This window comes from Canis lupus, chromosome 28, assembly GCF_003254725.2.
Source record: "Canis lupus dingo isolate Sandy chromosome 28, ASM325472v2, whole genome shotgun sequence".
In the NCBI taxonomy this organism is placed as follows: Eukaryota; Metazoa; Chordata; class Mammalia; order Carnivora; family Canidae; genus Canis; species Canis lupus.
Window position 1 is genome coordinate 30,710,868 of NC_064270.1, and position 22,494 is coordinate 30,733,361.

A 22,494-nucleotide genomic window follows, 5' to 3' on the forward strand; every position below is an offset into this window, starting at 1 on the left:
TTTGTAAGAACAAGTTTTGAATTTTATCCATCTATAAGTTGGTGTTTTTTTCCTTTTACTGTGTTATTGTGGTGATTTATAGTCATTAATTATTAAAATATAAAACAAGTGTTAATTCCTGCAATTAACCCAAAGAGTCTGTGTAAGATGATTTATTTCCTTTTGGGATATCTGGCAAGTAGGCCCTTAAAATATTTTGTCCTAGAATTTAAAATACTGATTCAATTTAAAGTTACAAAGCTCTTGTGTTTTGTTTTTTCTTAAGATATTTTTGGTAATTTGTAAGGATTTTTAGAGCTTAGTTCTTCCCATAAACTTCCAAATGTACTGATACAAGGAATTTCATGATATCCATTTGTTCTCAAATTAGTATCTACATTACTCATCTTTGTATTACTTATATATGCCTTTTCTCACCCTCTATCCTGAATTTTTTCTTGTTTATCTTGCCAGAGCTTAATCTGTTACTCTTTTCAATATGCCCTCTTTTACTATGAACCTCTAAGCTATGTGTTTGCTTTACTTTTCATTATCCCTGTTGCTATCTTTAGTATTTCCCACTTTCAACTTTCAATTTATTCTGCTCTCTCTCTCTTTTTTAACTTATTGAGTTAACCTAAGTGTGTTGCTCAATAATTCTGTTCTTTCTTCATTTTCTAACATGAGCAATTTAGGCTGTAAGTTTTCCCATAAATGTTGCTTGAGCTACATTCTGTAAGTTTTGATACATGGTTTTCCTTAAATTTACTTTTGAAAATTTTCCAATTTTCATATTTTTTCTGCAACTCCTAAGTCAATTAAAAGAGCTTTTAAAAAATCCTAAATATATGATTTTTTCTTATTATAATTTTAAAATGATTTATAGTTTAACTACGTTGTAATCAGATTATGTGATCTGAAAATTACCAATCCTTTGATCTTGAGGTTAGCTTTGTGGCTCAACATATGGTCCATTTCCATAAACATTTCATATGGCTTAAAAAAGAATGTAAATTTTAAAATTGCAGGACCTATGTACATATGTCCACTAGACCAAGCTTGTTGTGCTGTCCAAATCTTATGTGTCTAATTTTTCTGTTGATGCTTAATTCATCAATTATAAAAATGTGCTTTAAAATCTTCTGCCTTTGTAGTAGACGTGATAGTTCTGTGGTCTTGTAATTTTGTTCATTTTTGATTCATATATTTTGAAGTGGTGTGTAAACATAGTTTAGAATTGTCATACCTCCTGTTCTATCTACCTTCTACCTTTATAATTAAGTCATGACCATCTTTATTTCTAATGCTGTCATTACAATAATGAATATCTGGCTTTACTATTGAAACCAGCTTTTCTTGCTTAATATTTGCTTCTTTTATCTTTTTCCATGCTATGACTGTGCTCTGTGTTTTGTGTATGAATTTTTTTGAACTTTTAGCTGGGGAGCTAATTTTAATTACAGTTCTTGTCATTACTCAACTTTATTTATGTTGGGGTTTATTTATATCATTCATTACGTAATGTTTTCCCCTTCCTTCCTGTACAATCCTGTTATAATTTCATATTTTCCTCCTTTCTTTTAGAAGTTCTATCAATCCTGTAGTTTAACACACATAGTTAACAAAGTCTCAAGTTATTTAATATCTTTGTTATTCCCTTCTGAACATTTAACATGAAGACACTGAATGCTTTCCCTCTGATAAATGCATTCTCATTTATCTGGTAGATCTCTGGTGTTTTCAATCTAGGATTCTTTCTCTCTCTCCCTCGACAGAAGCACCAGCCAATGTGTGTGTGACCCATATATAACCCATGTGCGACCTGTGTGCGTCCTGATACGTCTGCTTACCATCCCTTTGCCGCCTCAGGCCGTCCACCTCCTACCTCAAATAGAGCCTTTAAATTTCCTTCCTTGATACTCTTTTTTTGGCGAATGCCCTGTTTTTATTTTTCTAAATTTCCTTTGTTTGACCTCATTCTTAGAAGACAGCTTTACTAACTATGGAGTCCTAATTTGACAGTGACTGTCTCTAAACATGGAAGATACTATTTCACATTTATTGCTCCAATGTTTTTGGCTTTTTTGAAGTCAGATGTTAAGTCTTACTGCTGCTCCTTTGTTAATACTGTGTTTTTTCCTTTCTGGTGCTCTTAGCATCTTGCTTTTCTTGTGTGTCATGAAGTTTTATTATTACATGTCTTGGTGTGGGTTTCCTTTCACATATCTTGCGTGAGATTCACTGGGCTCCCTAAGTCTCAGGTTTGTGTCTGTCAACATTCTGAGATGCTCCAGGCATTATCTGTTTAAACACTGTCCCTCAAGGTTCTTTATTATCTCCTCTACTCTGGAACTCCAGTAAGACTCTCCCACCATCTTAGCCACATCACACAACCTCTCCTGTATATTTTGCACCTCTGCTTCTAACTGCATTCTGGAAGAATTTTGAATCTGTCTTCCAATTTATTCATTCTCTATTCAGTATTGTCTCACATGCTTATTTAATCTATTGAGTTTTTAAGTTCAATTACACTTTTTAAAAAATAAATAGAATTCTGTTTGGCCCTTTAAAAAAATCTGCATTATTTTTTATAATGCATGTTCTTTGTCCTTATTTTCATGCTTCCCTGTAATTTCCTTAAATGCATTGCAAATAATTATTTTATATTCTGTGCCTTATATTATATAAAGTTATGAGTCAGCTTTTCCTATTTATGCCCTGAAATCTTTTGTGTTTTGAGCTTTCTTACTCTGTTTTTTTTTTTTGAAGATTTTATTTTTTTAAATTTATTTGAGAGAGAGAGAGAGAGAGAGAGAGAGAGAGAGCAGAATGGGGAGGGGAGAGAGAGAATCTCAAGCCGACTCTCCACTGAGCAGGGAGCCCCATGCTGGGCTCACTCTCATGGCCGTAAGATCAGGACCTGGGCAAAATAACCAAGAGTTGGATGCTTAACTGTCCAGGCAACTCCATTAACTCTGGGCTTTTAATTTTTTCCTAGAACTTTGTTTTGGGGGAATATTTTGATGTCTGGGTTGAAGGTGAATTTTTCCAGAGAGCACTACTTGCTCCACGGCCATCCAGTATTAATTCTCCACATAAGGTTTTGTGGAGACCAGAGGAGAAGCAGGAATTGGACAGCAAAAACCTGTGAGAGGCGTGTGATAGTTGTGAGGTCTCTCCGTACAGCACAAAGATGGAGATAGGCAAGGCTCCTTATTGTCTCCTCCTTATTTATTCTGAAGATTTTGGGACCTATGGTTTATTCAGGGGTCTCCTGTTAGATTCTCCACCTCGGATAAACCTGAGACCATGTCTTTGCCCCTGGGCCTCATGGTGACATCAAAGCAGGGGCTCAAGGTCTGTGGGTTTCTCTGAACACACTCAGGGCACAGTCTGGCTTTGCTGTTTCCTTATATCTGAGACCCGTGCTTTCCTTTCATTTTGAGAAACCTTGCTTTCATTAATTCTTCTCTTTGTGTCAACTCAGTGATAAGTTGAAAAGATTGTTTGCTTGCTTTTGTGTTTCACTCGATATTTAGTTCTTTTGGTCAGGATATTCTGTCTCCCACACCCCTGGAAATGAAATCCTGAGTTGGACAAGTGTCTGCTGTGTTAGAAAAGGAGACTGAAGTCGGGCTGAGCAGCAGATGGATCTGGGTCTAAGGTCGGCTGCAATTTTGCTCATTGGTTTCTAACACCATCTGTCATTTGTTCGTTGAATTTCTGTTTACAAAGTACTTTCACAAAAAAAAATGTGTTTCTGAGAGTCAGGTGAGGCAGATGTTGTCCCAATTCGGCCAATAGATAAGAGCACTGGTGGGGGACACACTCTGACCTGGAACCCAAATCTTGTAACACCTGAAGAGTTCTATTTTTGTTCTGTTTTGTGCTATCTTGGATTAAAGGATTTGAAAGAGCCCAGCAGGTACATTTCAGTTTGTTGTTTGGGGCAAGTTGCTACTTGGATGTTGTCTTAAGGAAGATCCTGAGCCTAAGGCTGGCTGCTTGATAGAGGCCCTTGATCAAAGTGATGTCTGCCAAGGTCACAGGAGATGAAAAATTGGCATTTTTGCTTTCTCAAATTTGAATGGCTCTCTTAACTTTAAAAAAATCCATTGTGGGGTGCCTAGATGGCATAGTTGGTTGTGTCTGACTCTTGATTTTGGCTCAGGTTGTGATCTCAAGGTCATGAGGTTGGGCCCAACATTGGGTTCTGCCCTGAGCATAGAGCCTGCTTAAGATTCTCTCTCTCCCTGTGCCTCTGCCCTTCCCTGCTGGCTCACACTCTCTTTCTCTCTAAAAAAAATACAAAAACAAAACAAAAAAACCCCACAATTCTTATATGAACATAAAACAAATCCTTTCTGAATGTGGATGGTGTAAGTAATGGGGAGACAGCCCTTGTTTGCATCAAATACATGTGACTCTTGCCTTCTCTATGGTTGGTTTCCTTAGGAGTGTTAAGTGAGAGATGAGCTCGGATGGTCTTTGGTGATAGAGGTTTGTTGTCAGGGAAACCAGGAGGACATGAGGAAAGTTTGGGAAGCCACCTCCTTAGGTATCTGGTCACTTCTTCAGTCCCGAGTCTGGAGGGGCTGCAGTAATCAGAACAACAGCCTCACAGGCTCAGGATGTCATGTGAGGTCTGTGTGCCTTCTCTTCACCACTCTTGCAGGGCTGAGAAGATTTGATTGGCCATGGTCAGCACCCATCATGGCCACCCTCTTGGTCAGCAGTTGAGCCAAACACCTCCGGGACAGCAGATCTTAATGCACAGCTCATTAATGTCCATTCTGTGTACAAAAACCTGGTCTTTCCTCCTGTGTTCCCCACTCTTCTGGATCTTATACTGTGCTCATTGTCCCACAAGACTGTCCCTACCCAACCTCAGATGACAATTACAAATCCAGGTTGTCACTTGTGCTTCTAGCTGATTGGCTACAAATCTGACATTCCCATGACCCCCCTCCTCAGCTTTGATTAATCTGCTAGAGCATCTCACAGAACTCAAGGAAACACTTACTTTTACCAGTTTATTAAAGGATATGATAAAGGATACAGATGAACAGCCAGATGAAGAGATAAGGTAAGGTCTTCTGAGATAAGAGATAAGGCACGGGACTATCTCCATGGAGTTGGGGCCATCCTCTTGGTACGTTCTCCACTGTAGAAGTTCTCTGAACCCTGTAGTTTGGGAATTTTTTGGAGGCTTTATCTTATAAGCATAATCCATCATGGACTCTCTTTCCAGCCCCTCTCTCTTCTCTGGAGAATGGCAGGTGGGGCAGAAATTCCCAAGCTTCTGGTCATGGCTTGGCCTTTCTTGTGACCAGCCCCTATTCAGGGGCCCACCCGGAGTCACCACATTAGAACAACAGATGCACCTAGTGCCTATATCACTTAGGAATTTACAAGTGCTTTCGGAGCTTTGTGCCAGGAACCAGGGGCAGAGACCAATTTATATGTTGTCTATCATCTCACATGTTGTTCTTCCGGGTGGGCTGAGATCCCCAATCAGGACTAAGGCTGGGGGCAGGTTAGAAGGGCAGTTTTTCCCTAACAAATCATATTCTAGGTAGTATAACAACTCATAAAAGTTCACTTCCTTGGCAGATAGCTGGGCACTATCCTTCATTAAGACTTCAAGGTTTCTCCTGAAGTTCATGCACCCCATGTAGAGGCTGATCAGATGAACATGCTGGGTGTGTTAGTGGCTACTGCCTTTTTGGTTGTTTCTCCAACATGGACATTACTACTGAAATTTCACCATCTCATTTATATTCTGCTAAGGCATTGGGAGGTACAAATAAAATTATTTTTCATTAACATGTTATCTTTTCCTGAATCTGGCCCATGCTTTTATCAGCTTCCTGAATGGTGTGACGTGAAAGGCCATTTCTCCATTTTGAGGGCATTTTTTATATTTATATTGCAGATCATTGTGGCATATGATCACAAGGGAAAAAAGCAAAAGCTATCTTGGTGACTTAGACCTTCCATAGATCAGAATGCTCTGGTATGCAAAACCACTTCCCATCATGGTGACTGTTCATAGCTCTCTCCAGGGTGAGGAGCAACATTTATGATTCCTAACAAGACTTTGCCATCAAGCAGCATCGGATGTGTGGGGTGAGCCAGAGTGGCTTCTGTCTTTTAACCATCCTTGATCCTCCTCTGCATCTGCAAGGATCCAAGATCCACGATCCAAGGTCGTGCCTCCAGGAACCGACAAAAGGACCTCTTCTTCCCCCAAAGTCAATTTCTTCGTGGCCACTGGAACTCCCCCTGCACTTTTTTGTGCATTGTGCCTGAGTTGGTTGTTGGTTGTTGGTTCATTTTTTTTTTTTTTCCAGAACAGAATCCTATTTGAAGATGCAGGACTGGGGTTACACAAGGAGCTTACAGTCTGCCTCTTCTGTTTGCGTTTCCTGCCTCTGATATTTGCTTTCAGACTAATTATGAGCTTTTTGGTTCCTTTTCCTTTTCCCCATTGCTCATCCTCAAATAAAGGCTGTACTCTCGTTTCTATCATGAGATGGAAATCTCGTCTGGCTTAGGAAGCTTAAGTATCACCCTGCCTAGAAACAGGGGATGAAGGACATGACCTTTCATAGCCATACTGTTTTCTGGTCCCCAAGGACCTTGGGCTATTCCCAGAGTACTTAATAGAGTCCAGTTATGTTTGTGAAATGAATAAATAGACTCTACCATTTATATATTCATTTGGTTGCTGTGTATTGGTTACTTTTCTTGCCAGGCAGTGTGCTGAGATCCTAGGGCTTCAGTGGTGATCCTGAAAGGCACATGCCTACTGGGGTATAAAAACAAATAGGCGGTTAGTTGTATAACTGCAACTGTGCTAAGAAAATCTGTGATTTCTTGCTCTTTTTAGAAATAATTCACCAATAGGGCACCTGGGTGGGTCTATTGGTTAAGCATCCAGCTTTTGATTTTGGCTCAGGTCATGACCTAAGGGTTGTGGAATCAAGCCCTGTGTCGGGCTCTGTACTAGACATGGAGCCTGCTCAAGATTCTCTCTCTCTCTCTCTCTCTCTGCCCTACCCCCCCATTACAAAAGGAAAAAATTCACCAATTTTAAAAAAGATTTTATCTATTCATTAATGAGAGAGAGAGAGAGAGAGAGGGCTGTATTAACCTTTGGTCACTAATTTGACCTATCTGAGCCTCCATTTGTCATACATAAAATGTACCTAATACCTATGTCATTGTGTTGTTCTGGGGGATGAAGTAAGACCAGGTAATGAGATCTTCTAGTACAGTGCCTGGCAGCTGGAGGTACTCCATACCTGACGGTCTTGCTGTCATTCCTACATTCCTACAGCCTGCTTAAGTCAGTCTAGTCTTCTCTTTTCTTCTTTTCTGCTTTATTGAAGTGCCACTGCACCTGTCCTTCAGATCCTTGGAATCTTTAGTTCCTTCCCTTTCTTTAGCTTCACCTCATCTGAGAACTCTGAGAGCATCTCTCATTCTTCCCTGGAATCTAGCCCAGATATCTGGGGGATGGGAGCGGGTTGTCAGTCCCTAGGGAACAGAGGGACTTCTGTTTGGAAGTCTCTGGGAAGATTCTGGGGTCATCCTTGTAGGAAGAAGTTGTGTGTGTGTGTGTGTGTGTGTGTGTGTGAGAGAGAGAGAGAGAGAGAGAGAGAGAGAGAGAGAGAGAGATTGGCTGACTGTGTATATGTCTGGAGGATGGGATTGTGGTAAGGGAAGAATTGAATGAACACTCCAGCTCATCTCCCTCCCATATGTTATTCTGAGCCCGTGCCTGACTACCCCTACTCCATCATTGGGTGCATCCCTGCCTCCTCCTCCTTTTGTGAAATCTTCCCTGCTTGTCAGATCTACAGCTATTTATTCACTATACACATTTATTGAGCACCTAGTGAGTGCAGGCATGGGGAACACAGCCTCTGCGTCTGTAAAGCTGAGAATCCGGTAGAAAAGTAGTTGATACTGGGCAATCACATAAATAAGAAGAGTGGTGTTAAGTATTATGAAGGACAGGTATAAGGTATAGTAAGAGCCCGTTATACCTGCTGGGGGTGGCTAGGGTAGGCCTTGAGGTAATGTTCAAACAGACCTAAAGAATGAGTAGGAGTTAGTTAGGCAGAGAAGGGATGCTTATCACTGTGCCCCCATAGAGCACTCAGGAGTATACATCATCTGGTTCAGCTTCCGTATTATCCTACCATTCCTTCCTTTCATTAATTTGTTCATTCATTTGTATTTATTGAGCACCTGTGACTTGAGTGGGCACTATTCTTGGTGTGGGACTTACAATGGCAGAGGATACAGACACCATCTTGGTCATGGAGCCATCCTGGTGCCATGAAATTCTCATCCTTGTTATCTTGGTACCTGTGTCTGCTTCATTTCCTCGTCCACACTTTGATTCCCTTTGGGGAGGCAGTGTCATTTTGAGAAAGAGCGTGAGTAGGAAGGCAGAGGGAGGGGAAAAGAGGTTAGACCATCCCCGAGAGCCTAATACGGGCCAGGCGCTTTGTCCAGCATATCATGGACACTTTGTGATTGGTTCTCCCAGTTGGGCTGTTGGACAGCTGCTGGCTTGTCTGGTTTACAGATGGTGAGCCTGAGTTTTTGAAGTTAAGCACCTTGCCCTAGGTCACATGGATGGGAGGTGGTGGGGTCAGGATGCATACCTAGGTCCACCCAGCTGTGCTACAGAGCACTTCTCACCTTTACTTAGATCCTCACTCTATCTCTGACTAGCTGTAGGTTCTCAATTCATGGCACATCTCCGGAGTTGTATCCAGCAGGTCTGCTTGGCCACCTGGCCTCCTACAGTGGGTCAAGATGGTTCTCTCTGTCCCTCTGGAGCAGTCAGGTGGTACTGGCTTCAACAATCCCTGGCTCAGCCAGCGTTCCCCACGCTGCTTACCTAATCTCCTTTGGTCTAACAGATGGCTTTCAGTTTCTTGCCAGCACACCCAATTCTTGTTAAATCTTAAGGTTAATGGTACTGGAGTAAGTCATTCTTTCTGAGGCTGATAGCCACTGTGATCATGCCTGGAATCATAGACAGTTCTACGGCAGGATTGAATGGCTTTAACCCCTGGATTCCAGATAACTAAGGTGGTTTTACAACCTCTTCCTTCTGTCTGTCCTCCAGGCTCCAATTTTATTTCCTCCATGGAGCTTTTCTTGTTTTTCCCAGTTTTTCTATCCCAAACAAAACTCCTCCAGGGCAAGAGCTGGGTCTTATGTATCTTCCTATCACTGTGGTCCAGCAAAGTCTCTGGTTCTTTGAGGCCATTAATAAATAGGTGTTGAGAGAGTGAGAGAAGGAATGTATGATGATAATACACCTTTGGGCTAAGTCTTCATTCAGCACATATTTATTGGAGTCAATCAGTGTGTAGAACTGTACAGATTCAAGGGTGAAGAAGTTAGCTTAAGTCCTGCCCTCATGGAGGTTATAGTCTAGTGGGATCTATGTCTACCTGCGTGAGTAGGAAGGCAGAGGGAGGAAAAAGAGACTCGATTATACAAGCAAAGAAAAGGAATTATGTACAGCTGCTTATCAAGATAAATCAGGACCTAAATCCTTTCCCCTAAATTATCTAGTTGAATTAATTGATACTTTTTGAGGTTGTTGATTGTGATGAACTCTTGTCATTAAAAGAGATTTTAGAAGAATCATTGATTGATGTAAGATTCAAAAGATTTCAAGGATTTTGAGAATTCTCTTTTTTTCCAGCAAAGATAGACTTTTTGCCTCCTACCTCTGAGCAAAACAATCTCACTGCTCCTGAACTGGGGAGAAGGCAGGCTGTTTTAAAAATCACTGTGGGTACTGAGTTTGTTCTGTAGTTTTCATCAAAATTGGCCTTTAAAATTGTAACTCAGATTGGATAGTTAAATCAGATGTTAATGATCTTCCGTTGATAGTTTTGTGCAGAATAAATAGCTGTCATTTCTTAAATTCTGTTGAGGGTTTTAGGCTAGAGGTGCACTGTGGATCCACATTCTCACTAGGATTTGTAGTGATCTACATTCTTTTTTTTTTTTTTTAAGGAAAATCTCTTAACCAATATCTTAGAATATTAATGAATCTATCCTGTCATATAAAAGAAAACAGAGCAAGCATCTTACTGGGCTGAACTGTGAACTGAGAAACTTTGAAGGAGAAATGAGTCACATTAAGGCATTTGGAGTCACAAGGCCATTAAAGTAGGTTCTAACACAATGAAGCTTATTTCTGGGGAATCCTAGGAGAAAAGCTATATGTGATGGGTCACTTAGCACAGGCACAGCCTCCGGGCTCTCTGACCCTCTCATCTGAGAGCTTCAGACATCCTGCAAAGTGGGGTCAGAAAGATATATCCACTGACTCATCTCACTGAGTCTTCAAGTTTGTTCATTTTACTAAGATCACTTTATATCCACTGAGAGCCTTGGGGGCCACAGAATTATTACAGCCCGAGTGCCTAGCTCTGGAATTCTCTCTTAGTGAGCATGCAGTTATGTAACTAAAGAGCTGCAGATTGCATGAGTAGACTTTGTGAAGGCTTTTCTTGCAGAATGAAACTTTACAGAACCAAGGCCATGGATTAGGCAAGCACTACGCTAAGCATTTTACAATTCCTTGTTGACTAATTTGCAAGATAACTTTGAAAGGCAAGTGCACTATCCCTATTGTGTAAATAAGGAAACTGAGACCCCAAGAGGCAAGCCTATAAGGGAATTAAGCGGCAGAACTGAGACCACACGGGTTTGCCTCAAAAGCCCACACTCCCCAACAATGCAAAATACAGATTCTCTTCAACTTATGATGGGGTTACATCCTGATGAACCCATAGTAGGTTGAAAATATCATAAGTTGAAATTGCAATTGTAATACACCTAACCTACTGCACCTCATGGCTTTGCCTACCCCCCCCCTTGAATGTGTTCAGAACACCTACATTAGCCTACAGCTGGGCAAAATCATCTAACACAAAGCTTATTTTAAAATCAAGTATCGAACATCTCCTGTGACTTATTGAACACTGAAGAGAAGAACAGAATGGCTGTAAGCGGTGCCCATTGTTTGCCCTGGAGATCCTGGGACTGACCAGGGGCCGTGGCTGGCACTGCTGAGCATCACAAGAGAGGATCATATCGCATGTCACATACACGGGGAAAGGACAAAATTCAGAAATCAAAGTACACTTTCTACCGAATGCATGTTTCTTTCACACCATTATAAAGTAAAAAAAAAAAAAAAAAAAAAGTAAGCCACACCCTTGTAAGTCAGGGACAGTCAGTAGTCCCTGCTGTTGAAAGGATTACTTAGTTTGCAAATCCCCTGCATCAAGTAATTTGCTGTTGCTGTTGGTTTAAGCAAAATTACCCCAAGCTCAAGTGCTTCTTTGCTCTAGCGTGGAGAGCAGGGACAAATTGACGTGTGTAATTTTCAGCTCAGGCGAGGAGGCTGATTTAACAGGAGACCGTGTGCCCTGGAAGGTGGGGGTCAGGTGAGCTGTCAAATCGGCAGTCCTCGGGTCCAGCCCTGTTGGCCCACAGGTGAGGTTTGTTTGGTCCGCACTGTAATAACTTTTGATTAGTTGTCAATATTTTAAAATGAAGACATTTACCACAAACATTGGGATTTCCCTCCTTTGCCAGAAGATCCGAACTTCTAGGAACACGGAGCCCACGTTTCTAACACAGCACACAGCAGCTGCATCTTTATTTTTTATTTTTTATTTTTTTTAATTTATTTTTTATTGGTGTTCAATTTACTAACATACAGAATAACACCCAGTGCCCGTCACCCAATCACTCCCACCCCCCGCCCTCCTCCCCTTCTACCACCCCTAGTTCGTTTCCCAGAGTTAGCAGTCTTTACATTCTGTCTCCCTTTCTGATATTTCCCACACATTTCTTCTCCCTTCCCTTATATTCCCTTTCACTATTATTTATATTCCCCAAATGAATGAGAACATATAATGTTTGTCCTTCTCCAACTGACTTACTTCACTCAGCATAATACCCTCCAGTTCCATCCACGTTGAAGCAAATGGTGGGTATTTGTCATTTCTAATAGCTGAGTAATATTCCATTGTATACATAAACCACATCTTCTTTATCCATTCATCTTTCGTTGGACACCGAGGCTCCTTCCACAGTTTGGCTATCGTGGCCATTGCTGCTAGAAACATCGGGGTGCAGGTGTCCCGGCGTTTCATTGCATTTGTATCTTTGGGGTAAATCCCCAACAGTGCAATTGCTGGGTCGTAGGGCAGGTATATTTTTAACTGTTTGAGGAACCTCCACACAGTTTTCCGGAGTGGCTGCACCAGTTCACATTCCCACCAACAGTGTAAGAGGGTTCCCTTTTCTCCACATCCTCTCCAACATTTGTTGTTTCCTGCCTTGTTAATTTTCCCCATTCTCACTGGTGTGAGGTGGTATCTCATTGTAGTTTTGATTTGTATTTCCCTGATGGCAAGTGATGCAGAGCATTTTCTCATATGCATGTTGGCCATGTCTATGTCTTCCTCTGTGAGATTTCTGTTCATGTCTTTTGCCCATTTCATGATTGGATTGTTTGTTTCTTTGGTGTTGAGTTTAATAAGTTCTTTATAGATATTGGAAACTAGCCCTTTATCTGATACGTCATTTGCAAATATCTTCTCCCATTCTGTAGGTTGTCTTTGAGTTTTGTTGACTGTATCCTTTGCTGTGCAAAAGCTTCTTATCTTGATGAAGTCCCAATAGTTCATTTTTGCTTTTGTTTCTTTTGCCTTCGTGGATGTATCTTGCAAGAAGTTACCATGGCCGAGTTCAAAAAGGGTGTTGCCTGTGTTCTTCTCTAGGATTTTGATGGAATCTTGTCTCACATTTAGATCTTTCATCCATTTTGAGTTTATCTTTGTGTCTGGTGCAAGAGAGTGGTCTAGTTTCATTCTTCTGCATGTGGATGTCCAATTTTCCCAGCACCATTTATTGAAGAGACTGTCTTTCTTCCAATGGATAGTCTTTCCTCCTTTATCGAATATTAGAAAAACCAAGAACCATATGATCCTCTCATTGGATGCAGAGAAAGCATTTGACAAAATACAGCATCCATTCCTGATCAAAACTCTTCAGAGTGTAGGGATAGAGGGAACATTCCTCGACATCTTAAAAGCCATCTATGAAAAGCCCACAGCAAATATCATTCTCAATGGGGAAGCACTAGGAGCCTTTCCCCTAAGATCAGGAACAAGACAGGGATGTCCACTCTCACCACTGCTGTTCAACATAGTACTGGAAGTCCTAGCCTCAGCAATCAGACAACAAAAAGACATTAAAGGCATTCAAATTGGCAAAGAAGAAGTCAAACTCTCCCTCTTCGCCGATGACATGATACTCTACATAGAAAACCCAAAAGTCTCCACCCCAAGATTGCTAGAACTCATACAGCAATTCGGTAGTGTGGCAGGATACAAAATCAATGCCCAGAAGTCAGTGGCATTTCTATACACTAACAATGAGACTGAAGAAAGAGAAATTAAGGAGTCAATCCCATTTACAATTGCACCCAAAAGCATAAGATACCTAGGAATAAACCTAACCAAAGAGGTAAAGGATCTATACCCTCAAAACTATAGAACACTTCTGAAAGAAATTGAGGAAGACACAAAGAGATGGAAAAATATTCCATGCTCATGGATTGGCAGAATTAATATTGTGAAAATGTGAATGTTACCCAGGGCAATATACACGTTTAATGCAATCCCTATCAAAATACCATGGACTTTCTTCAGAGAGTTAGAACAAATTATTTTAAGATTTGTGTGGAATCAGAAAAGACCCCAAATAGCCAGGGGAATTTTAAAAAAGAAAACCATATCTGGGGGCATCACAATGCCAGATTTCAGGTTGTACTACAAAGCTGTGGTCATCAAGACAGTGTGGTACTGGCACAAAAACAGACACATAGATCAGTGGAACAGAATAGAGAATCCAGAAGTGGACCCTGAACTTTATGGGCAACTAATATTCGATAAAGGAGGAAAGCAGCCGCATCTTTAAATGGCAGGTGCATCTTCAATGGCATGGCTGCATCTCTAAACAGGCAGAGGCTCCCCAGTCCTCACCACTCCCAGTTTGGCCCATCAGTGAAGCCCGGGTGTTAGTTGTCATTTACCAGCACAAAGTAGCCTTTTTTTTTTTTTTCCAGAAAGTGAAATACTTCCCATCTGAGGTCTAGCAACAGTAGGGTAATAGAAGATAGACCAGGAGGGTTTTCACTGCAAGAAGCTGCCTCGAATACCCAATTATTTTATTCCTGCCCCTATCTGCCTGGCCCCCAAGGGCATGACGTGGTGACCCCTGTGGTTCAGCGTCTCGTTTTACAGAGCACACTGAGGCCCAGAGAGGGAAGGTGGCTTGCCCCAGGTCATGTGTTCAGTTAATGACAGAGCCACGGTGAGAACCCGCATCTCCGACTGCCAGCAGCACTGTCCTGCTTGTCCTGACCAGACAAGGGTTGTTGTTCCCACGTCCTGGTTTTGGATGGTCTTGCAGGGATGATGCACTGACACTCCCCTCGAAACACCCTTCAGTTTAAGATTAATTCAGCCATCTGGTATTGCTTTTCTCCCTCTTGGAGAAGAAAATATTCGCTCTGTGAGCATCATACAATGGAAAATTTGTACAGATTACTTCATCAGGGCACAATTTCATTTTTGGTGCCAGGAATGATTGGTTTGTCTGGGGAAATTTATTAAACTAGCGAAAGTGAAAAACACAACATGCAAAGCAGGATCTGTCCCCCTGATTCTTATCCCGTTTATTTTGCAAGATTTGTGTGCGCCAGTTTTATTTATTGCAATCATTGGGGTCCAGATGTCTTCCATTTGGTTTAAAAATCAACTGGGTGTGTATGTGGGGGTGGTAGGGAGGCTAACCACGTTGTTTCATCTAAGCTAGCTCAATAAATAGAACTTTCTTTGCAAAGACAGAGCTGTAAATCTATAGTATTTCGTCTGGGTAGCCTGGGAGAAGAAGCAGTGATTCCCTTGCTGAGTCACCAGGCAGGCAGAGAGCCCTGTGCAAGGGGATGTGCCTCATGTCCCGTCCTGGGCCAGCAACTTGCATTGTGATGCTTTGCTTTTCTCCTCTCATTGGTGACAATGCCAGAAGTGAGCACTGCGAGTGCCAGAAACAGGGTGGGGAAATCATTCTCCTTCATCTGCTTCTGAGTTTAGAGGCTCCAAGAACATCTTTGCTTTTCACAGCCAGATCAACACATAAATATTTACAATCAGCTGTTTCTAGCTCTGAAAACCTGCTACAGGCTCTGAAAGCAAGGGGCATATGCTCTTCCCCATAGATGGCTGTGAGAGCGTGTGTGTGTGTGTGTGTGTGTGTGTGTGTGTGTGTGTGTGTGTGTGTTTCAAACTTTGGAGAGCAAATAAACAAGCTCTGAGCCCCAGGGAAAGGTAGGTAGAGTCTCAGCATTCTCTTGCCTACTGGCTTGGGAGTGTTCTGAGCACGTGTCTATTGTTCCTAACGTTAGCAAAATAGGAACACATTTCCCCTACTTTATGATCTCCATCTCGAGGTCCAGTGCCTCGACTGCTCTGCTCTCAGTTCCATTTCTTAATTATGCTGGAAGTCGGGGCTGTGTTTAAGGGGAAAGGCAAGCAGGGATCCCTGGGTGGCACAGCGGTTTAGCGCCTGCCTTTGGCCCAGGGCACGATCCTGGAGACCCGGGATCGAGTCCCACATCGGGCTCCCGGTGCATGGAGCCTGCTTCTCCCTCTGCCTGTGTCTCTGCCTCTCTCTCTCTCTGTGACTATCATAAAAAAAATAAAAAAAATTAAAAAAAAAAAAAAAAAGGGGAAAGGCAAGCAGAATGAACAGGATCTCACCTGTTCTGTATGAGCCGAAAAGGTTTTACAGCCCCGTAGTGTCCTAAGAGCACGTTTCTTAAAGAAGAGAATCAGGTGTGGCTCGGCTAGCCTTGGAAAGCATTTCTTTTTTTTTTTTTTTTTTTAATTTTTACTTATTTATGATAGTCACAGAGAGAGAGAGAGAGAGAGAGAGAGAGAGAGGCAGAGACACAGGCAGAGGGAGAAGCAGGCTCCATGCACTGGGAGCCCGACGTGGGACTCGATCCCGGGTCTCCAGGATCGCGCCCTGGGCCAAAGGCAGGCGCCAAACCGCCGCGCCACCCAGGGATCCCGGAAAGCATTTCTTTTAAAAAAACTTCTCTGTTTTCTTTTTCTCCCAGTTAAATAGAACCTGAGCCTCGGCGAGCCCCTGGATCTGAGAGCCAGAGGGGCTCCCAGGAGGTCGCATCCTGGTCCCAGGCCCCCAGCCTCACAGGAGGAGGTGGCAGGACAAAGTGTGGGACCATAGGAATTCAGTGCTGTTTGGCAGAGCCTGGTTCTTATTCAGAGAGTCTTTGGAAAAGCAGGAATGCAAAATGCCCGTGGAGTCACACCAGGGCTCAGATGTGCCTCCCAGGCCACGAGGCAGAGCCTCAGAAGCCCTTTGCCAAAGGACGTTCTGCTGGTTCAACAGCTGTATAAATGTCACTGAGAAAGTGACAAGCATAAGGTTTAGCGTGGAGCCTAGAAAAGTAAATGCACGGTGTGCTTTAAAAATTGCCCAAAGGCCCAATAGAACGTGAGAAAGAAGTGCAGCTGCCTTCGGATGCCCACAGGATCCAGGCTGTTGACCCCACCCTTTAAAAACGCCTTAGATTCCCTGCTCCCTTTTTCAAAGGAGCAGATGCTCCCACACTTTGGAGGGCTGCAGCGTGGGTCCCAGAGCATGAGGGAGAGTACTTTTTATCTGCAGTCTCCAAAATATAAGTGCCAGCCTGCTGCTGCCAAAACCGGCCAAATGCAAGTTCCCGGGGGGCACGAGGAGGTGATCTGGTGCAGTGTGGGGTCTGGCCGTGAGCTGCTCACCCCAGGTCTCAATCATGGGGGGTTTTCAGCAGCCTCTTCGCTTACCCATCTTGTGCCTCCAGGCTCAGGTGGCATTGTCCTAAAGTCTCCAAACCAATTTAGGGGGACACATACAAATTCCTGCTCATTGTCCACCCTGTACTCATTGACTTCTTTTTTTCTGTTTCTTTTCCCAAGAGATGTCAACTTGGCAACACTTAGGGCTGCCTCTCTGATTGAAATCATGGAGACTTTCATCCATAACCCTACACAGCCCCAGGACAGTTCTTGTATGCTCCCACATTCAGTATAATTAGCCAGATAGACCTGCTAAGCTGTCTGGTTTGAATGAATTCCATTACTCCCCCGTAAGAATTCAGGAGGCGGCCGGTACCCACCAGAGCCAACTGTCCAGCCTCCCCCTCCCATGCTGCCATCTCAGAGGAGGATGTAAATGAATAGGAGAAGCAGAGCAACGTGGGTAAGGACGGGAAATTAAGAACCCATTGTGCTTGCTAGGGTGGTGGCCAAATGGGGCCACTTTGGAATGCCCATAAATCACGTAAAAACCTTCCATCATAGCAAAAATGCAGAACAGGCCTGGACAATGAGGCTGCTTACATATTCTTATTTTAAACAGAATATTCAATACATATTGGCACTGCTTTGCTGTTTACTTAAGTGCTAATCATTATTCAAAAAATGTTTAAGTGCTTCATTTTTATTCCTGAGATAAACCTGTTTTATTTATTTATTTTTTAAGATTTTATGTATTTATTCATGAGAGATAGAGAGAGAGAGAGAGAGAGGCAGAGACATAGGCAGAGGGAGAAGCAGGCTCCATGCAGGGAGCCTGATGTGGGACTCAATCCTGGGACCCTGGGATCACACCCTAAGCCAAAGGCAGACGTTCAACTGGGAGCCACCCAGGCATCCCTGAGATAAACCTGTTTTAATATTCTGTTCAAAAAGGACAGAAAAGGGAAAAAAAGGAAAAAAAATACCCTCTTACCTTGTTTAATTTGGTTGTTGAAAACATTCTATTTTGGCATAAACTTATGTTTGTACCTCAGGGATCTCTTTTAAGAAGACACATTATTGGGGCGCCTGGCTGGCTTAGTTGGTTAAGCATCTGACTCTTGATTTAGGCTCAGGTCATGATCTCAGGGGCATGGGATCCAACCCTGCATTGGGCTTCCAGCTGGGCATGGAGCCTGCTTAAGTTTCTCTCTCTCCCCCCTCTGCCTCTACCCCCAATTGAGCTCTCTCTCTCTCTTAAAAAAAACAAAACAAAAAAAACATTATCAGCAATAATTTGGGAAAGCTGCAGGTTATTCATTTTTATGTGCTATAGACATGATTATCTTGAACCTACAATTTAAGGTACGGCTCTTTTCACTTAATGTGGCACCATGAGTATCATCCGAAGTACTGTATGAGCACAGTGATTTTTGCCAGTGCGTCATAGTCCACTGAATGGAAAAAGCAGTTTGCTTATCTGTGCCTCTGCATTCATCACCTTCTATTGTTGTATAATTATAAATAATTCGACCAGAATATCTTCTAGAGCCCTCCATATTTTTGTATTATTGTATTTTGGGGCAGGCCCTCTCACACTGGAGAGTGCCCACAGGTCTCACGTGGACCTTGCGAAAGGCAGAGTCTAACTCAGCAGGTCCAGGCAAGCCTGACGTTCTGCATCTGTGACTAAGGGGATGCTGAGGCCGCTGCTCAGGCTCGGGCAGTCTCTCAAAGTCCCTGGCATCCAGAGTGTTTGCGAGAACTGTTTTACCAGGTCCTGGTGTGCAGTCCAAGGAGTCTGCCCCTCAGCAGTATGTTCTCACCAAGAGGAAAGCTTTGATTAGGCTGGTGTCCTGAAAAGGCAAGGGCTGCGGCTCAGTGGAAGTGTCCAAAGGTCAGTCCCCATTGGCGTTAGAATCATTCAGGTAGTGTGCGCGTGCACACTCACACGCTCACATGCTCACATGGACGTATGCGCACACTCGCATGCTCTCACATACCCTCATATATACACACTTCACACATAACATGCTCACACATACTACTCACATATACTCACACACATACATGCTTATAATCACATACACTTGCACACATACACATTCATACACACATATACTCATTTGCACACACACTTATACATATGCACACTCACATACTCATACATGTACACCTACACTCACACGTGTACCCACATTCACATATGCACACACACTTGTACATACATACACATACTCATATACATTTATGCACACACTCACTCCCACTCCCACATACATACACTCTCGTACACTCACACTCACACACATGCTCCAGACCAGTAGACCAGCATCAATAGAATGTCTGGCAGTGGCTGCCAGGATTTCATAGAGCTTCCTAGGTTTTTCAGGTTTTCACCTTCCTACTCCATGCATAGCCAGGGTTGCAGGGCCTTTCTAAGCCCACGAAAGATTTAAAGCCTACTTTAAATCTCACTGAGTTCCACCTGTGTTTTAAACCTTACTGGGTGAAAACTTTAGGGATTACATACACCCAACTTCCACACTTTTGACAATGGACCTAGAATAGTCATGACTTGTCTTTGCAATTCTAAAAATCAATATCCATAGTCTTTTTTTTTTTTTTTTTTTTTTTTTATTATTATTTTTTTTATTGGTGTTCAATTTACTAACTGAAGAGTGAGGGAAAGGAAGGGATTCGGGGCTTGCTGGTGTTCAGTAAGGGGGGTCCAGCACAACTATGGAGGAATGAGTTTGATGGAGAGATTGACAGTGATAACGGCCTTGTTTTCTCCTAAAGACCATAGTTATCACTGTCAATCTCTCCATCAAACTCATTCCTCCATAGTTGTGCTGGACCCCCCTTACTGAACACCAGCAAGCCCCGAATCCCTTCCTTTCCCTCACTCTTCAAATCTAAGCAGTCACCACAGTCTTGCATTCTCTACACACTTTTTCATATAGAACTCAACAGATTATAATAAAATCCTCTCTTCACATGGCTGTGTCTTTCAACCAGACCTTGAGCCCCTTGACACAGGGACAGCACCTGAAGCACTTTGTTATTCTCCAACCTAGAGCAGTGCCTGTCTAGCACACAGAAGATACCCTTTAAATCACTGTTGAATGAATGCATGTATGACTGACTGACAGAAAGAAGGAAGGAAGGAAGGAAGGAAGGAAGGAAGGAAGGAAGGAAGGAAGGAAGGAAGGAAAGAAAAGAGAGAAAGAGAGAAAGAGAGAAAGAAAGAAATTAGAATAGATTTTGATCACACACAAGCCTGGAAGGTCATTCTCATTGTTAAAAGTTTCGTACCGGCATGGTTCTAGCAAGAGCACAGATTGCCTAGATGGAGCCTGGTGCCAACGTGCGTTGGCCCTGGGGTGTGCAAGATGGCTGACAGGATGCCCAGGACGTGCTGTGTCCCTGCCACTTACCACCTGCTAGAGTAACACCTGCTGTTTCTCTTTGGCAGTTGCCTTTTCTGGCCTTGGCTTCACGACGTTCTACTTGGCTGGCAAGCTGCACTGCTTCACCGAGAGTGGGCGGGGGAAGAGCTGGCGGCTGTGTGCTGCCATCTTGCCCCTCTACTGCGCCATGATGATTGCCCTGTCCCGTATGTGTGACTACAAGCATCACTGGCAAGGTGAGTCCCTGCCCAGGGCCTGCCCAGTCCTCATGGGAGTCTGACACTCTCCTGCAGGGATGGGTCCAGAAAGGTACCTATTCAGGGAGAACCGAGTGCCTACTGTCAGGCCAGGGTTGGCTGAAATAACAGCAGATACAGTTTTAAAGAAAACATGCCTGTTCTTGTGAGCTCTGACCTTCATGCTGCCCTTCCTGGGTGTAGAATTGGAGCCCCTCCTCCTCCTCTGTGCTCAAGTCCCAGCAGGATGGCAGACCCTTGGCCTCGGATGCAACTGTGATTTCCTTGCTAGATCACTTGCCTCAGTCTTCAGACTTGGTGCCAAGTGGTTTTTGGCTCCTTTCGCATCTCACATCCATCGCACAAGGACATACTTCTCGCCACAGATGCACTTCCAGAGGATGTGTCCGGCCCAGGCATCAATGCCAGCAATGTTCCGAGCAGCTGCTGCAAGGCTGTGGTGAGGCTGACCTATATGTATGAATCCTGGAGTATCTGAGCAAAGTGAAAATAACACAAAACAAATGAGGGACTGGAATAAGACTATACCGTGCCATATCCTCCTGCAGATAAGCTGCAGCTCACGGCCTGCCTGAACGTCAAGCGGCACCTGCCACAGCAAACAGGGAGCAGAGGCTGAGGTGATGTCCATAGGACAGGGGGCCTCCCAGGAGCACCGGGTATAAGGGCCGTATTCCCCATGGGGCAATCCTCAGATTCCCTTGATCAGGACACCCTGAGACAGGAAACCAACTCTGGGGTGCGGGTGGGGGGTGGTTCTGGAGTGGTGGCCAGGAGTCTGCATTAACCTGCAAATTGGTTATTTCCTTTTTTTTTTTTTCTTCAAATTGGTTATTTCCAATGAAGTCTGAGAAGCTAGCTTCGGGCAAGAGCTCCAGTGTGTCAGCGTCAGTCACAGACTGAATTATATGTGCCCAGATCCAGCTCCCCATCCGTATGGCTTCCCCCGATCTCTCTATTGCTTGCCCCTCCTCTTCCTTGCCTGCTTTCTGGCTGCCACCAGGCAATTCCCATTCTCCCCCTTTTCTATCTCTGCAGCCAGGTGCCTTGTGATCCTGCACACTTCTCACCTCTTCCCAGGTGTTTAATCCAGGGGTGGTGAGGCAGCAGATAAGGCCAGAGGTGAGGGGTGCTCCTGGCTGGGGATATCTTCTTCCCATCTTTTCCGGGGCCTTCTGCTCCTCCCACTACTTCCCCGGCTTCTCCTGCTCCTTCCCTGGCCTCAGCTCCACCTGCCACCCTCCTGGAGGTCATGCTGCGGGCTTCACAAGCTTCTAGCAGCAGCTTGGAGCCAAGAATAAAGGGTGCAGGGGAAAGAGAGACTGATGCATGGTCTGGGCAGGTGGATGCACCAAGTGCTGATCAAGATCTAGGGGCCCTGCTGATGGGGGCGGTCACTAGAAGCCATAATGCTGAGCCCTGTGCCCACCCTTGGGGTCTACTTTTATCAGTGAGTCAGATGGAGACTGACAGAATCATTTTCCAACAGAATCATTGTTGCCTGGATGATGAGGGCATTTCCCTGTGAAGAATGTTATGGGCTGGCTGGTGTTTTACGGACTGCTTTTCATGGATCCCTTGTGAACTGCAGCGTCTTTTTCTGAACTTGAGAACAATAACCTCCAAATATTTCACATGCTATTTTGTAGACTGAATGAAATAATGGATCCGGATGTACTTTGCACATGAAAACATATTGCACAAATGCAAATTGGTATTGTTGTTGCATCGTGCATTGTTTCTGAAGAAGGATGGGTTGTGTTTCCCAAACTGATTTAGGGGCAGATATGTTTTTGGAACATGGTCTGTTTTGAAGCTGTGAATCCCCGGTTTGCACTTTTATTCAGTCACGTTGGATTTGTGAAATGACGAAGGGTTTCATATTTGAATTGACTGTTGCTTCATCTCAGAAGG

At 43.5% G+C, this 22,494-nt stretch overlaps 1 protein-coding gene across 4 annotated transcripts in view; it reads left to right on the forward strand.

Annotated features, from left to right (window-relative positions):
* PLPP4 (phospholipid phosphatase 4) overlaps positions 1 to 22,494 on the forward strand; it is a 121,168-nt gene that overhangs the window by 90,328 nt on the left and 8,346 nt on the right. For all 4 annotated transcript variants that reach the window (XM_025467436.3, XM_025467438.3, XM_025467437.3 and 1 more), the window contains one exon: positions 20,389 to 20,559. In XM_025467436.3, the coding sequence (XP_025323221.1) occupies positions 20,389 to 20,559 (171 nt within the window). The remainder of the gene's footprint in view (positions 1 to 20,388; positions 20,560 to 22,494) is intronic.